General features: G+C 35.8%; 3 protein-coding genes across 6 annotated transcripts; all 3 read right to left on the reverse strand.

Moving 5' to 3' along the window:
* Window positions 1-482: 482 nt before the first annotated feature.
* LOC114723816 (uncharacterized) lies at window positions 483-5068 on the reverse strand. The gene is made up of 5 exons (XM_028910056.1): window positions 4833-5068; window positions 3520-3699; window positions 3143-3416; window positions 1229-1338; window positions 483-1133 (listed from the first exon to the last, which is right to left on the reverse strand). Exons 1-5 carry the CDS (start codon window positions 4989-4991, stop codon window positions 981-983), a joined length of 876 nt encoding a protein of 291 aa, XP_028765889.1. The 5' UTR covers window positions 4992-5068; the 3' UTR covers window positions 483-980.
* A 3433-nt stretch (window positions 5069-8501) lies between these two features.
* LOC114723817 (methyltransferase N6AMT1) lies at window positions 8502-13783 on the reverse strand. Of its 4 annotated transcripts, XR_003738266.1 has the most exons (5): window positions 13527-13782; window positions 10316-10431; window positions 9437-10233; window positions 8866-8999; window positions 8502-8756 (listed from the first exon to the last, which is right to left on the reverse strand). XR_003738266.1 is itself a non-coding variant. In XM_028910060.1 (4 exons), the coding sequence occupies exons 2-3, from the start codon at window positions 10385-10387 to the stop codon at window positions 9448-9450; spliced, it is 858 nt and encodes a 285-aa protein (XP_028765893.1). In that variant the 5' UTR covers window positions 10388-10431; window positions 13527-13783; the 3' UTR covers window positions 8502-8756; window positions 9437-9447. The 4 variants fall into 4 exon arrangements, 3 of the variants coding, with proteins under 3 accessions (XP_028765893.1, XP_028765891.1, XP_028765892.1); XM_028910060.1 differs by lacking the exon at window positions 8866-8999 and having other exon boundaries at window positions 13527-13783; XM_028910058.1 differs by lacking the exon at window positions 8502-8756 and having other exon boundaries at window positions 8797-8999.
* Window positions 11346-13166, reverse strand: LOC114723788 (pentatricopeptide repeat-containing protein At2g22410, mitochondrial-like). The gene has a single exon (XM_028910026.1). The coding sequence runs from the start codon at window positions 13164-13166 to the stop codon at window positions 11346-11348; it is 1821 nt and encodes a 606-aa protein (XP_028765859.1).
* Window positions 13784-16926: the final 3143 nt, after the last annotated feature.

Below are 16926 nucleotides of genomic sequence, written 5' to 3' on the forward strand. Positions count from 1 at the left end.
GCACCCCTGCTCAGTTCAGAACTTAGACACCTTGCGCATTGCGTCTGACTTTACTTGTTCACACTTTAAAGGATTGAAGATATTCTGTCGCGTCAAACTCTGATGATTCTTCTTACTCTTTTTTTCACGCACACGGAACGTGACTTTCATTATAAATTTATAACTGAAAAAAGAGGTGTGACACTTAGATGGAGCATGAAAAATAAACGTCACATGTCGTAAGAGTGGGAAAGAAAAAAAATCCCACGTTCAAATGATATATTGTAAATTTTATATTTTATATATATATATATATATATATATCAAAATCAGGTTATGCGCATGTCAGCCCGGAGTCATGGATTTGATGAGACGGGCTCAAACAAAAGTTTTGGATGCATGAAAATTCAGTTTCACCGCGCCACACCAAGAAAGTAACTAGAAACGTCTACAAAACCAACGAAGAAAAGGAAAGGACCTGCAGGGCCGTGGGGACGACACGCTTGAACCTAAAACCATGACTGTAGAATCACTTTGGAAGATGCATAGTGAAAGCAAATCATACTTTTACCTAAGCTACATCTTGTCAATACAATTGGAAGAAAGGACCCGCTACATTTGAATATCTCCTTAATCTATTAGAATGGGAAAACCGCAGGGAAATTAAGATATGTCAACCTAACTTGGATAGTTAACAGCCTACATTCACCAAAAAATAATGAAAACAAAAAGTTATGTAAAGAATTATTTGCACTACATCTATTTTGTATGGCCTTCATGAATTTCTTCCTACCGCTCTATCACCTGAAACATCTTTAGATATCAATCCCAAGTACCAATACCAAACGGCATTGTATCTCATAATCCTCTGTAAGAAGTGGCCATGCCTCAGTTGCCTAGCATAAGCCCCAAAATATATTCTGAAATGCGCCAACTGGAATCGTCCCTTTACGTCAGCATCTGCTGTGAAATCTCCGGCTTCAATTCCCAGTTAAAACTAATTAATTTCCTCTTAGAAATGAATGCCGATCAGAATTTGGGTCACGGAAGCTCTCTGGGAGTTCTGACAGCAATTCACGTTGTCCTTCATTTTCTGATGATGAATTAATATTAGACGAGACATCAGTTCTTTGGAAGTTTCCAGAAGGCACAACCTGCACCCCAACAAGGGATTTGCAATATTTAAGCAAAGACTTTTGCACGATTCAATGAGTTTCTTACTAAACAAAGAACAAATTCCACACATTACTTGATCATTGCTAGAAGCGCCAGCAGTAGCTGTCTTCATCCTTTTTGCCATAGGCATACAGCTTGGGCTTGCTCCTTGGTCATTATTCTTGAAGTTTTGATCAGTAGCCTCTGCCAAAAAGTTGAAAGTAAATTGTGATGGCTAGAGGTGTGATAAAACAGATATATGCACCCTCAGCTGCCTTTTTTCTTTGGGGGGGGGGGTGTCAATCATATACAATGCTCCAATCGGCTGGCATGGGGTAGAAAAGTCGGCAAAAATGGAATAAACAGGCAATAGAATTACATGATTTTCTTTCCTCCATACCCTCTCACTTAACATTTAAAACGGAGATTATTTAAAGCATATTCAAAATCCTTTATATCCATTATTTCGAAATTGGTATAAAGCATAATGAGAAAGATATCGTTCCTTTTCCTTAACAACCACTCACATGATGACAAAAGCCCCTACTTAATGCATATCCAGAATCTCGACATCACCATTTTAGTTATGTCTTCATAGCAACTGATACACTGCACAGCATAACTAACCACCACTTGTTCTGTCCAAGCGTGATCTTAAAAGTCCTGCTTTAGTTTAGTTAATGATGTACTTCTATTAAAAAGGCATATACAACTGGAAAATCTAGGGTAACAAAAACAATCCATCAGTAGACCGTAATCAAATCACGCTGGGACACTCTGAAACCAGTGTAGTTCATGAAGAGTGGCTTGGCATAATTAACAGATAAGACTTCGCTTAAACAGGAATTTTAGTTGTGTAAAATCTCGCACCCTCATAATAAACATTAAATTTTAGACACTTCATACTGTTTCGCAGCATCCACATAACAGATTGGGCTGAACCACAGTCACAAATATCCAACTTCAAACTATAAAAAGTAAACTGTGTCAATAAAGACTAAGCATCAATGCATGTAACATGAAAACCGAAGGAATATGTTATGATAAAATCATTCTACTGATCACTCTCACAACAAAATCCGTCTTGTTACCCCAGCAATTTGGCATATATGTCAGTTTTGCCATCAGTCCACAGATATCCTCATATTTTATATGATGAAAGACCACCCTCGCAATAATAACATTCAAAATTATATCCTAAAGATTATGATTTCCTAAAAAACACTGAAATCCTAGAATCCGTTTCACTACATGTAAGCATAGGCTTAAAATTAAGATCTAAATATCAAGGTTGACAAAGTAATATAAAATAAAATTAATGCCATGGTTGTTAAAGCCAGCAATATAAATTAACACAACAGTAATGAGAGAGGTCGGTTAACTTTCAATTCATAGTCATTTCCCACTGGAAAGAACACTTTCTTCTCTAACTTAAATGCGGGAAATAAGAACACTAGGCTATTATTTGGGAGAAAAATGCTTTGTTGTTAGAGTTGAAAACCACTTATATCAACAGAAGCCTTTGCTTTTGTTAATCTGTCCGAGGTAAACATGAATAACAGCAGTTAAACATTGCACAACAAATATAACCTAAAATTTTCAAATGGTTCACACTTGATATGGAGCTTCCTCTAGGCCAGAGTTCAGGCCAAAGACTAGTACAGCCTCATGGAACTGAGGAACCCTCCTCATTTTAAGCCTCCCTATGTTTGGGAAGGAAACTTAGTTCAGTGCCATGTGATCTGGCTGCAACCAGACATATGCCCTACAAGTTTGCCACTAATTCATCCAGGAGTTCAAATCTAATTGACATTTTGGTAACACCAAGAATATGTGCATGTGCTCTCTGAAATTATATGGACGTCTTTCAGAGAAGAAAAAGTACCGTGTGCTTGAATGTGGCTATGACAAGCAGAATATGGCCAAGGAAAAGCAGGATGACAGAAAAATAATGCCTAAACAACTGAGTAACTAGCACGCATGATGCAGGTATTACTTGAAAGTTTACCTGCATAACAGCCAACTGATTCTCGATGGCATGGCTTCTGTATGATTCTTGGTGACCACCTGGAGAATTTTGAAATCCCTCCAACCTGAGTCCCCTCATCACAACGCATGCCACTGTCATAAACATCAGATCCTCTCATAACACATTCTCTTGCTACTGGTGCATGTCTAGATGGGCTTCCTGCAAGAACATGAGAATCAGCTGTGCTCTCTAGCATAGGTTCATTTCTTTCAACACAGATCTTCTTCCAGCAACAATCGTGTAGAACTGGAAACTGAAAACAACAAAAAATGATAAGGCATGATTGTGCAGGGAAAACCATAAAATTATAAGACGTACTCACACGACACAGATGCTATTTGAAATTGATCTCTGACCTGCTTGGTCATATTCTGTGAGTTTTGCAAGGTTTTTGACTTTAAAGCTTCCTTTGAGTTATTACGTAAGCTCCAACCAAATAATTGTATAGACTGTTGCAATTCATTCACAAATGAAGCTTCTAACGAATTAAGATATAAACGGTGTTGATGATCTGTCCATTTTGTTGACTGGTCGATCTGCAAAGTTGCCAGATTGAACAACTCAGAATTTCCTCAGCCATTATGAAGAAAGAGAATAGAAAAGCATTAAAACTTCTGAAGGAATCAATATTTCTTCCACTATGCTTTCAAAAAGTTCTCTGATTATATCTTTTTTCAGCAGTTCGTATGATGTTAACACCAAGATGGGAATAAATGTAAATTTACATGATTTAAGATTGCTAGCATACACCAAAATCACATCAACTTCAACAAACACGAAACCCTGTTTAAGCAATAGATGTGAAACCACAAGTACATGCAGAGAAAATACCAGAAAAGGATTGTCAAGTAACTTCTAAGCAAATTTTCCAATTTTCAATTAGATATTCAGGTAACCATACACCGTATTTCAGAAAATAATGTCATCAAAGAAGCTCTCGTTTGATGCAGACCACAAAGATGACTAATTCTCCAGCTCGCATCATAATAACAAAATCATCAAGGATAGAAGATGAAAGAAAGTAAGGGCATACAGAATCTTCTCTAAGCAAATAAGTTGCTCAATGAAAAACAAAAGCACATTTAGTGAGTCGAACACAGAGATTAAAAACGTGAAGAAGTTCATCAGAGAACTTCAATGGTCAAACATTAACGAGGTGAACGAAGCCATTTTGTTCCCGAAGGCTGTAGAAACAAAACATAATTACAGCCATATATTACTAATATTCATTAGTCAAGATGATTTCAGTTTCTTCGCGACCCTCACCTTATTAAATTAATCCTTTACAAGTGTTTATAAACTTTAAATGTTCTCGACCCATTTATTGTTCAATTTAGCGAAGATTGTTCGGAAACTAGCTTATTAAATGTTACGACTAAATTAAAACAAGTAACTGAATGTCATGCAAAGCACAGATGCCTGATTAAATACATGAAACATAATTTATTCACTAAAATAACCTAAAGTTCGAATTCCCAATAGCTGTTCATACTTCATAGACATATTTTCAGCCGGCTAACCCAACAAACTCCAGGATGAACCTTCTATTTTTCAATTTTTCTTGAAAAACACAACCAGATATTTTTACAGAAAACAAAAAAGTGGAGTTGGAAACTTTATGACGTGAGAAGGATTTTAAAACGAAAATATATGGTAAAACTTGTATTACAGGAAAAGGTGCCGCGCACTGCTGCGAGGAAGCTTTGGAAGCATCAGCCGTTATGGCGGATAAATCCGAGTTCATCTGAGTCAACTCATTTCCGCAGCTGTCGAACGGCTCTAGATCGGGCGGCGGCGAGTGAGCATTCTGAAGGATACCCTCCTCCATGTGAATTGATCCAGCAAAAAGCGAAGATTACGCGAGAATTCAGAGAGAAAATGGTGCTTTGAATTGTAGGGACGAAACCCTCCGGGGTGTTCTGAGCAGGGTCGCGAAGAAAGGGAGGGAAGGGGGGAAGGGACCGAAGGGGCCTCCTGGGACCAAAAAGGTTCCACATGGCATCGCTTTTACACGTGTCAGTAGATCATCTAGGTGCCACGTCATCAGGGTGATAATATCTTGGGCTAAGGTCAGCCAGATATTTTTGAGATTTATGGGGGTGGGTGCCCGCTTTCCGGACGACGATATTTTGGGGAGTCAGAGTGGAAGCGGTAACGTATCATTAAGTCCGGAAACAGAGAGTGAAGACAATGAGCGGTTTTTGGCGCGTGTAACTCATTGGCTGCTTCCCTCCTTTTCTCGTACTTGCGCGCCGCCTCTTCAAGCACCCGTGCCCCGCACTTGCCGCCCCATCGCCAACGCGTGAACTCAAACAAACCTCTCCAATAGTCTCCGATCTCCATTCCCTTCCAAATCAGTGATAATTCTTTATATTTTTTCATTAAAGTATATATGATGTAATTTTATTTTTAATTTAATCATAAATATAAAATTTTAATTTATTTTATTTTTAATATTTATTTATTTTTTTAAAAATAATCTTTATACTAGTTGCATATGTTAAGGAGTTATTGTCAATTTGTAATTCTAACACACGTAATTAATAAGAACATTTTAAGAAAAATAACGTCTATTTGTTATAAATAACTAACTTTCTTAATATCTCTAAATTAGTCAACCAGGTTTTATATTAAAGACTAGAGTAATATATATAAGACCTATTTAATTAATTTGATTAGATTAAAAAATAGATAAGTTAATTAATTATAAAATATGATATGGTTTTTTGGGCCAAAATAAATAAATATCTTTGAAGGAGTTGTTGTTCATGGTGTATAGCACTCATTCGTTCTATTCTTAATGTAATAACTATTTAATTAATTTGAAAAAATTAAAAAGATTAAAAACTATTTAATTTTAATTAACAAAATTTATATCGTCTTTTTAAAATACCCAGTAAAAAAGGGCTAGACAAATAATTATTTGCCCGCGCGTCGACAAGATGGCTTTGTTCGCAATCCTGAATTATTAATGACACAGAAGCTTGCGACCCAAGGAAAAATAAAAGGAGATTAAATCTGCTTTTATTCTATTGGAATTGGAAGTTTGTAGTGAAATAATAATCCTATCTCTTGTCCTAATTATAAGACTTTAGCTATAGATTATAACGAGATTTTATAATTAGGACTAGAGGTAGTACGATGAAATGAGGATGTGAGGGCTAAGAAATAGCTATAGACATATATGGGAGTTTTTTAAAAAAAAAAACTAAAATGTTTGTATTCTCCTATAGGATATATTACCTCTGGTCCTAAATATAAAACTAATTGACTAATTTGAAGAGATTAAGAAAATAAGTTAAGTTAGTTATTTATAATAAATATGTGTTGTTTTTTCTAAAATATTCTTGCTAATCAAGTATATTAACTAGAACTATTATTATTAAAAGGACTCTCTTGAAAACAATAGATAAATATAAGAGATAAAGTGAATTAAAATCTTATATTTATGACTAAAATAAAAATCAAACAAGATTTTATATTAAAAATTGAAACTAATACATAGGAGTTGGGTAAACAAAAGGACACATAAGAATTTTCATTTGAGGTATTGCGGCCCGCTAAACATGAGTACGTCTTTTTTATTAAAACAAATTGGAATTTCGACTGGCCATATTGGGAATTAGGGCTGATGGTGACTCCCCACTTGGCAGCGACCAAGAAAATCGGATTTAGAAAGTTGAGTGCCATTATAAAATCAGAAGGCGGATGATTGCTGCCGAGCCAAGCAAACATCGGCACGGGACCATTGCCTCAGCTTCATCTTCTTCACGTCCCCATGGCGCACAGTCGCCTCCACCAAAAATCCAGCTGTTAGAAAAATCAACCAAGATTTGCTAAATCATTTTATAAAAAAACAAGAAAAGAAAAATCTTAAAAGCAACATGAAAATTACTAAATCTCTATTTCTACAAAAACATGTTGTTAATTTACAATTCAAGTGTAATCAGAATCTATTAAAATAAAAAACAATCTTAAAGTTATGATTTAGTAATTTTCAGGTCTAAGAAAAAAGGAAAACAATCTTTTGACCCAATAATTTGATTCTAACCCTGTTCCTTCACTTTAACTAGGTAAAACTCAGTTTTTATAATTTTGATTCAGTTAAAACTTGATACTTGAATTTTAATTTACTACGACTAAATCCTCATAGTTTACAGCAGGAGGTATAAGTCCTTGGATGACAATTACGTTTTTTCTCTTAAGAAGGATGGCATCATGATTGTATTATCAATATGCTGTAAGAGTAAAGTAGAATTGCTTTCACAGCAGACTTATTTTAATTCTTCATTTTTATATTATTTTATATAATTTTTTAATATTATATAAATTAGTTAACATATAAAAAAAAAATCTTGGACATATTCCATCAACTCGAAGATTCAACTATTCACTTCAATCCAGATCCTTAACAGGTTCATTCCTCCTCCTATCGCCGTATTGATTGTTCAATTAAAAAATTGAAGGGGCAAATGCATTCAATCAACATTTACTGGGTCCCGCATTAAAATTACAATAAATCGATCGATATATTTAATCAGTGGAAGTCATCACGCGTCAAAATCTCGATGCTACTTGAAGGCTTGGCATAATATATTTTTGGATGTTTACATAGAATTAAAATCATAATTTTAAAAATACTTTTACGATGTACGAAATAAATATGTGAAAAAATTTATCTCATTTTATAAAAAAATACTTTTAAGAAACACCTTACGTTTCCAAACACCAATTACTAGCAAGAACCATCTACACTGCATTTCTTGTCTTATTTTAAACATGCTCATTGCTCAAGGCTTTTATTTTAAGGCCAATTGTTGAAATCTTGTACCGGCGAGTTCTATTTAGAAATTATTATTAAGGTTCTTGTGTTGACAGGACAAAACATTTTTTCTACAAATTATTATTAATGTTCTTGTGTTGACAGGATAAAACATTTTTTTACGGCTATACAAAAATTGTTGAACATTTGTTCCCTCTAATGATTGCAAGCACAGTTAATCTGAATGACTGTGAACAATGATACAATTTCTGATTTTTAATATAAAAACTTGTTTGACTTTTATTTGATCATAAATATAAAATCCCAATCCATTTTGTTTTTTATATTTATCTATTTACTAAAAGTCTTTATAATAATGGTAATTCTAACAAATACACTTGATTAACAAAAATGTTTTAAAATAAATAACACATTTATTATAGATAATTAACTTAACTAATTTTTTTAATCTACTTAAATTAATCAATTAGTTCTCATACTAAAAACCCAAAATAGTATAACATGTCGTTACATGTTTGGGCTTGTCTTAAAACTCAACATGTTCAGGATTATCGATTCTCAGTAAAATGCGCGACACTTTTTTCCATTGTTTTAGAAGCCTAATTATGCGATCAATTACGTACACGTTGAAATTTTGTCCATAATAAAGTCGAAACCTGAGTAAGCCATTTCCAACCAGCAGTATTCGGGATTTCCCTGGATAAATTTAATCATGTGCTCCAAATCGACTCCAACTGAATCATATCATTCTTTGTAATTGCAAGCACAAAACCAGAAGCTCGTCAGATCACTTCTTTGAAACACACTAACCTGCAATATGCTCGAAAAAAATCAAAATTAGCTACCAAAATGCAAGCAACCAAACATTTAAGTTCTATTTTACTTTTCTGTTCTCCTTTCAAAATTAAATCAAACATACAAGGACTTCATTTCCTGTATATTAATATACATATAGTCCCAATGCATTTTGGTAGGATTTCATCCAACTCGTGTTTGCTACTTATTGGGGCAGGATGCAGCATTAACTCCAGCGAAAAAGTAAACTTTATGCCTCTGCAAACAAGAAGCCCCATTGTCTAGCATGCACTTAGAATAAAGTAAATAGTAATTATAAAGCAAGAGTAAATTGTTGAAAAGAAATGAGGAGCCAAGATATTAAGCTGCTGGAAAAAAGATGATAAATGAATAAATAATAAGGCAGATAAATATTCCAAATAAAATTTATCAAAAAATTCTTTACAGCATTCTGGAGTCCGGGCAAGACAGTCCATTCACGTTGGTCAAGACATGAAATTAAGCAAATCACATTGTTAAAGCCTTGGATCATATTTGACCAGAAGTTCTGACGCACAGAGCTTAAGCAAAACGTGCTCCCATTTCATCATTTAAAATGTGCCACATGAGCTTCCAATGGGAAACCCAAAAATGACAAAGCAACAGGGGAACTTAATAGAATGGAAGTTATTGCATGCCTATTAATAATCTCTTACCGTCTGAGTCATCATTTATTATCACTATCACTGCTTCTCCAGAATGAAAAGGAAGGAAGTTGCGTCAGCACATAATCCATGAGCCTACCAGGAACAGATTTGTCTGCTGAAACCTTCTCATTATCACCTTCTTCTGCATCAAGATCCCGCCAGAACTTGATGATATGGAGACTTTCTTCCTCCGTTGACCTTTGAATGACAATCCTTGATGCATATCCCTTCTCCCTCATATAAAGGCATATCTCAGAGGGGTTGTTTGCTGTGAGGGTGACCATGTACAACCATCCCTTTTCTGACAAAAGATGATCTGCAACTGGCAATATCCTATCAATAACACTCCGGCCATTCTCTCCACCAGCCCAAGAAGCAGCAATACCCCCAATACCTACTTCGTCTTCAGGGGTAGGCACATATGGAGGGTTCACAACAATGACATCGACCAATCCTGCTAGACGCTTCTCCAGTCCTGATGCTATATCTGTGATTATCAACTCAGCATCAACCCCATGTGCATCCATTGTCTCCCGGGTCACTCTTACTGCTTGTGGGTTGATGTCTGTTGCAATATAATTAACAGCAAGACCTTCCTGCCCAAGCATAAGAGCTAGGGAAGTAATAACATATCCACTACCACAGCCTATCTCCATACACAATTCAGGGCAGTGCTTCAACAGGTTATTGCGGTCAGCTAGAAGAGCATCAACCAATGCAAAAGAATCATCACACGGTTCATAAACATCCTCATGTGAACTCATGAGACGAATTTGGGCAGTTCTAGAGGGCATCTTTTTTGAAGCCTTGCGTTACAAAATACTTGTTAGTCAAAATGGCTCAAAACTGAAGAAGAGTGGCAGTTAAAAAAGATTTTAGGTGCTTTACCATTTCCTTGTTTATTTTTGTAGTGATTTGTAAGGACTTTGTTGACTCCAGTTCTGGATTGCACTGGTCCATGTCAAGAAGCAAAATTATGCAGTAGGATTTCTCCTTACTCAGTTCTGAGCCCAAGATTAAGAAAAATTAAAATGTTAAGATTATACACTGGTAATAACCAACTGTGGTGAAAAACTTAACTAAAAACAATAGTTACAAATATTACAGGAAAGAGGGAGTGAATAAATTATCATAAAATTGTCTTAAACTACAACCTAAATAAGATAAAAACAGAAACAAGTCAGTATGTTCAATCATAATGAGGTTTTTACTAAACATTGTTCATCAGCCACTCTTCACTAATTGTCACTCGTCTCACTCCCCTTTCTAAAACAAACCGAACATAAGATGGGATCAGTCTTACTTCTTTATCACAATATAGGTTGACTCTCACATTCTTATTGTTTCTGGTATAATGATGGAGAGTTGTGAGACCAAGGTAGTATGGCATGTGTAAGCTCCAATCAAGCAGCATATATTGCTCAATGGAGTACTCAACCGAGAGAAATTTTCCCAAATTTTAGGGGAAGGTTCTTCACCCTACTTGGATGCCTATCACTTGGTACAAAAATGGTAGTCCATGTCTCAAAAAAGCACGACTTGTATAAGGTTCCCGCCAAGCAACAGCAAAAGGCCTGGTGAATGTCACAAAGTCTAGCTGCCTAGATATCAACTTTCCAAGGGTAGCCAATGCCAGTTAATGAACACGCCAAAAATAGTATGTGATGTCCCAAGTCCCACATCAAGTTATATGTGCTACTGAATGAGGCAATTCAGTTATGTAGTTCTCTAGCCTCAACGACTAGCTTCTGAGAGAAACCAGCTTCAATGGACATAGGACTGGTGGGATGGGGCTCTATGTCAGTTATACACATACGTTTTCTAGCATATGAAGCTCTGGGTAGATTAAGACGGGTCCATACTCAGGTAAAAAGTAAATAGATATATGATGTCAAACATAACAGACAATCTGGTAAGTTTAAGAAGAAAATTTATATTCAAAGTCAGGAAAACCATGAGTAAAACCAAGAAGCTCCATATGCCCTGTTAATGAAACCAAGCATTCACAAATCTGTTTGAACAGAGGATGTGATGCATCACTCACGACAAACTCATGTACAATGCCATTGACCTCAATTGAGCTCCAACCAGGAGTTTTATCTAATCCTCTCTCTCGCATTAATTTCCTTGCATGTTTCGCCTCCTTCCACATTCTTGCTTCTCCATACATGCTAGCAAGCAAAATATAGGTCCCACTATCCTGAGGATCTAACTCAAAAAGCTTATAAGCTGCCCTCTCCCCAATTGAAACATTGCCATGAACACGACAAGCAAAAAATAAAGCACCCCAAACTGCAGCATCTGCAGTCATGGGCATATTTTTAATAAGCTCCTCTGCTTCTTCCAAATGACCAGCTCTTCCTAGAAGGTCCACCATGCATGAGTAATGTTTAAGCTTAGGGGATATGCTGAATTTGGAGCTCATTTGGTTAAAAAATTTACGACCTTCTTCAACCAAACCACCATGACAACAAGCAGATAAGATGCCAAGAAAGGTGATCTCATCAGGCATCAACCCGCAATGAATCATTTCTGAGAAATAGGACACAGCATCATAGGCATTTCCATGAAGTGCTAAACCACAAATAATGGCAGTCCAAGTCAAACAATTTTTCTGTGGCATCTCATTGAAAACCTGCAGAGCCCTTTCAATATTTCCACTCTTGGCATACATGTCAACTAATGCGGTTCCCAGGGCAACGCCTAAAGAAATACTGTGTCTTTCAATATAATGGTGAAGCCATACTCCAATATCAAGTGCTCCAAGTTGCGAGCATGCTGACAAGCAGTTAACTATGGTTACTTCATCAGGTTTTATATTAATGAGTTGCATTTCATGGAATAGAGTCAATGCTTCTTTACTGAGCTTGGCCTCAACACAACCACTAATTATTGCATTCCATGGGACAACATTCTTCTCTGGAATTTCATGCAGAAGTCCCCGAGCAATATCCAGAAAACCAAATCTGGCATATCCTAAAACCATTGTGGTCCATGAAACGAGGGTCTTCTGTGCCATATTATCAAATAAAAGTTGTGCTGCCATGAGGTCCCCACACTTGACGTACATGTCCATAAGTGCATTAGTAAGTGGGATTGTCAGTTCAAGTCTATGTTCTTTGATGTGCTGATGAAATTTCCGGCCAAGATTCAAATCCTGCAGTTGAGAACAGCAAGAAACCATCCCAATCATTGTAATCTCATTTGGCTTCAGTTTCTCAGCCTCCATTTCCCAATAGAGATCCAATGCCACGTCTGCTAGCCCTCTTTTAACGCACCCACTAATCATGGAATTCCAGGTTACCAGGTCTCTCACACAACCTTTATCAAATACATCATATGCTGTCTCTAATTCTCCATGTGAGAATAGCATAGTGATCAGTGCATTGTGAACAAATATATCCAATTCAAAACCAAACTTTAATATGTGCCCAAGAATAGCAAGACCCAGAAAATTAAGAGAGGGACTAGAACAAGCCTTAAGCAACAAAGGGTAGGTATGATTATCAGGCCTCAACATACGATCTTGTAACATTCTTTTGTACAAAAGAAGAGCTCCTTCAGAGTTCCCACTCTCTAAATATCCCCTAATTGTCACATTCCAAGAAAAGACATTTGGGTGATGTGTATTGAGCAGAAGCTTTGTGCAATAACCAAGAGTTCGTGACTCAGAAAGGGCACAAAAAGCAATAAGGCGACTAGCCGCAAAGCTATCATAGATTAATCCAGTTAGTGTCATTTGTGCTTGGATTTGCTTTAACTGGATAAAGGATTTGCATCTTTCTAAGAGAGATAGGAGTCGGTTTGTTCTAACAAAACTGTGGTTTGTGTTCCAACTGATGGTTTTTGAATAAAGAGGCAAAGATTGAGTGTGTATATAAGAAAGAAAAGGGCCTGGGAATGAGAATTTGTTCAAAGCTGGACATCTGAGTTCGCTCAAATAGAGGATGAGCATTAGTTTCAAATATGCGTCTAGAAAGTAGAAGTACGTCTGCTACATTCTATATTACAACTGGAGGGAGGTATTCAAAAAACACAGTGAAAAACACACAGCATTCAGCAAAAAAGATGAAGTGGATGACAAGATAGATGAACGGACCTCACTAATCGACAGCCTAGATGGGGGCATCGGACGAGGAGGTTTAGCCGGCGAGATGCTGATGAAACGATGGCGGAAAGAAACGAACCTCGCTAGGTCTTTCTCGCGGGTTTTATGAAATTGGTTTCAAACGAGGATGGCAGCAGGCGGCGGGTTTAAAACGTAGGAGAAAGAAAGGATGGATTTTTCATGAAGGCCCACGGAGAGAAGATATGGATGGAGGAGGTCCAGGAGGAGCCGGCCGAAACCAATCACCAGCCTTCAGAAAGTTAAAAAGAAAAAATCACTTGTTTATAGGTCTAGGAGGCCATAACACGAAGCACGTTAGTTACTCTGCCGTTTAGGCTCTGTTTGGTTGGAGGGTTTTTGAGGGAAGGAGAAGGGAGGAAAAGAGAGAGGATAAGTGTGTTTGGCTGGAAAAAATAAAAAGGAGGAGAGGGAAGAAATTTGTCTTTTAGTGCTCCCTTCCCCTTCTCATGCTCCCTTCCAAATTTGGGGTTTTTTAGAGAGGAGATAAATATTATATCTAATATTGATCAAACTACTCATACTAACTTTTTAATATTCTAAGATTGTCCATCTTATTAAAAATCTTTTTCTCACTTCTTTCTCTTTTTAGCCACTAATAATATTTGATAATTATAATATTATAATTTATACATATCATGTATATTAATATATATATCATAACCTGCGTGTGCGTGATATAATTATATAATATATACATATCATATATATTAATACATATATTTATAAAATTAATGAGATAGAATATTAATTTTTTTTTTCATGTTTTCTAATTTGTTTTAGTTTTATCATTTTTCTTTATCACATGTAAGTGAGGTAATTGGTTTTTTTTAAATTGATAAATTAAGAAATAATAATTTTGACATAAATATTGTAATAAAAAAATAAATCAGTTTAAATATAGATATAAGGGTATATTTGTCAATTTATAATTACCTTTCCTCTCCTCCTCTTATGAACCAAACAAGAAATCTCCCCTTCCTTCCTCTTCCCTCCAACCAAACAAGACCATGACCTCCTTTCTCCTCTCCTCCCCTTCTTTTAATTAACTTCCCCTCCCTTCCCTTTCGTTGAACCAAACAAAGCTTTAGAGTCTTGCTGTAAGCCAACCACTTCAAATGAACTAAAAATGTCAATAAAAAATAACTACTACTATAACATTAAATAGGTCAAAAAAATTTGTATGATATAAAAATTAAAAACGTAGTTAATAATATATTATAAATATTACGGCTTATCCCAACCAAATTCTACCTAAAACACCAACTTAATTAAATCAATACGTACACTAATTGCAAGTGAAAAATAAACTAAAAATGATGAAATCATGAATCCTAATAAAAAGCTAACTACTAATAGTTGACAAAAAAGATAAAAAAAAAATTCACTATTGATCAGTTGATGCATAATTATTACGCAAGTGGCAGAGAGCAGCTGCAAAAGGGCATTAAACTCAAGATTAACAGTTATTAGAGCCATACAATTTTGAAAGCTCAACACTGGGCCTATATGTTCGGCAACTACATCACCGGGTCTTTGATCCAGAAATTAAAAACAGAGGCATTTCAATCATTTTTCAGTCTTAAACAAAAGTAGTAGTTTTTTAGTTATCCATGCTGCAAGCAAAATCAAGTTTTTGTCACAGAATTAACAGAGATTGAGCTTAGTAAAAGGAGTTAGTCTTTCACAATGTAACAAACCAATATTTGAATCTTCGTTAAGAAATTTGTTCAAATTTAATTCGTGATAATGCCTCAATAACAATATAGGAAGGTACCTATAGTTAGTCCAAAGAAAAAGTGTTTTGCTACTGAAATCAGCTTCACATTTGAATATTAGTCATAGAAAATGACGTGGAAAAGACTCAACTTACAATTCAATAGAGCAAAAACAACTTTTACTTGTATTAGGAACAAATTCTACATTAACAAAAAGCAGCCAAAGGAGTAATTGCTTGGAAGGCTAACTTTTCACGCACAGTTTATAAAGCGTACTCCCTCGTCATCAAAATCTCTCCTTTTGGAAGCATCTGTGCGGAAACTGTGCGTGACTCTTGATCGTCTTCTTAGTAGTAGGCACTCTAATATATGACGCAATTTCATCGTAGAAAATTAATGTATCATGTGCAGTAAATAAGATCAGGTTTCAGAATAAGTGATGGAAGATTAAGTCCACCGATCAACTTATGATGCTGCTCTCTAAAAGATCAAAGAGTGTTTCCCTGTTCAACCAGCATGAATAGCCAAAAGCAGAAGGAGGAGCATATTCCTGGGAGTGAGCATTGAGTGGGAACAGTACTGCTAGCTAGCTAGCTAGCTATGTTTCTTCAGAGTTCAGACCTTCTTTTTCATTTGTCCTGAGCATATTCTTGAGATTTGATTCGCCCTTTTGGCTTTTTCACGTGAATTCACATTCACCTTGCAATTGCATCATCTGATCTCCTACCTCTCAATAATTGAAACCCCCCCCCCCAACCTAACTACGCCCCCTCCTCTCATGAGTTATCTATTCTTATCAGAAACGGAGCATATATCCCTTTGTTATTTTAATTGAGATGGGAGCGATTGTCAGAGAAATATGATAACTTAATAACCCTATCAAGTCATTCATTATAACTACACACTTTGAATCATTGAAAGAGAATATGGCATTTTTAACTAGGTCAACTGATCTTTATAAATGGTATATGGAGTTTGCAACTGATAATTCTCTATGGCTTCACACTGATCTAATCATAAGAAAAAGAGAAGTCCGACTGCTGAAATTGTGTATAGTTGATGATGAATTCCCAGTGAATCACCTGGAAAAATTAGGCAACTCACTTGTCTCCTAACGATAATTTAATTTAACCCATTCTTTAAGTTAAATACATAATTTTCAAATAGTGGTTTGCTTAGAATTTACTATAATTGTATGTGATTTCAACCTCATCTACTTTTGAGAAAAAAAATTGATAATAATTTTATGAGTTGTAAATGAGACTATATTAAAATCCCGAGCACATGATCAATAGTAAATTTCGGACAAACCATTCATAACATGCAGGTAGATGACTTGAAAATATCATTGAAGAATCATTAATAAATAATCTCGTTCACAAAGTGGGCTATATATCTAACGTGTTTATTTATTTATTTATTTATTTTTTAAAGCATAGGTATCCTCTTATTAGAGACAATCCTATTCGAGGTACTGTTAGACACTAAACGTGGGTACCTCTCCCAGCAGGAATTCAAACTTTAATTTGTTACGTTGTGAGGGATTAGCTCCTTCCGCTAGACGCAGTTCTTGTTGGCTCTAACGTGTTTAAATTGACAAAATGTGGGTGTATCCTGAGGTGGATTTTGTTAACGCACAGCTAGCAAATGGACTC

Source organism: Neltuma alba, unplaced genomic scaffold, assembly GCF_004799145.2.
Source record: "Neltuma alba isolate B1F8T4 unplaced genomic scaffold, ASM479914v2 tig00012154_pilon, whole genome shotgun sequence".
Taxonomy (NCBI): domain Eukaryota; kingdom Viridiplantae; phylum Streptophyta; class Magnoliopsida; order Fabales; family Fabaceae; genus Neltuma; species Neltuma alba.

Excerpts from the sequence above, each read along its gene's own strand:
- LOC114723816 (XM_028910056.1), bottom strand. The coding sequence starts at position 4,991 with ATGGAGGAGGGTATCCTTCAGAATGCTCACTCGCCGCCGCCCGATCTA. Across the intron at positions 1,339-3,142 it reads ATCAGTTGGCTGTTATGCAG|AGGCTACTGATCAAAACTTC; the intron begins GTAAACTTTCAA and ends ACTTTTTGGCAG. Across the intron at positions 1,134-1,228 it reads GCGCTTCTAGCAATGATCAA|GTTGTGCCTTCTGGAAACTT; the intron begins GTAATGTGTGGA and ends GTTGGGGTGCAG.
- LOC114723817 (XM_028910060.1), bottom strand. The coding sequence starts at position 10,387 with ATGGACCAGTGCAATCCAGAACTGGAGTCAACAAAGTCCTTACAAATC. Across the intron at positions 10,234-10,315 it reads CAAAAATAAACAAGGAAATG|GCTTCAAAAAAGATGCCCTC; the intron begins GTAAAGCACCTA and ends TTGTAACGCAAG.
- LOC114723788 (XM_028910026.1), bottom strand. The coding sequence starts at position 13,166 with ATGACACTAACTGGATTAATCTATGATAGCTTTGCGGCTAGTCGCCTT.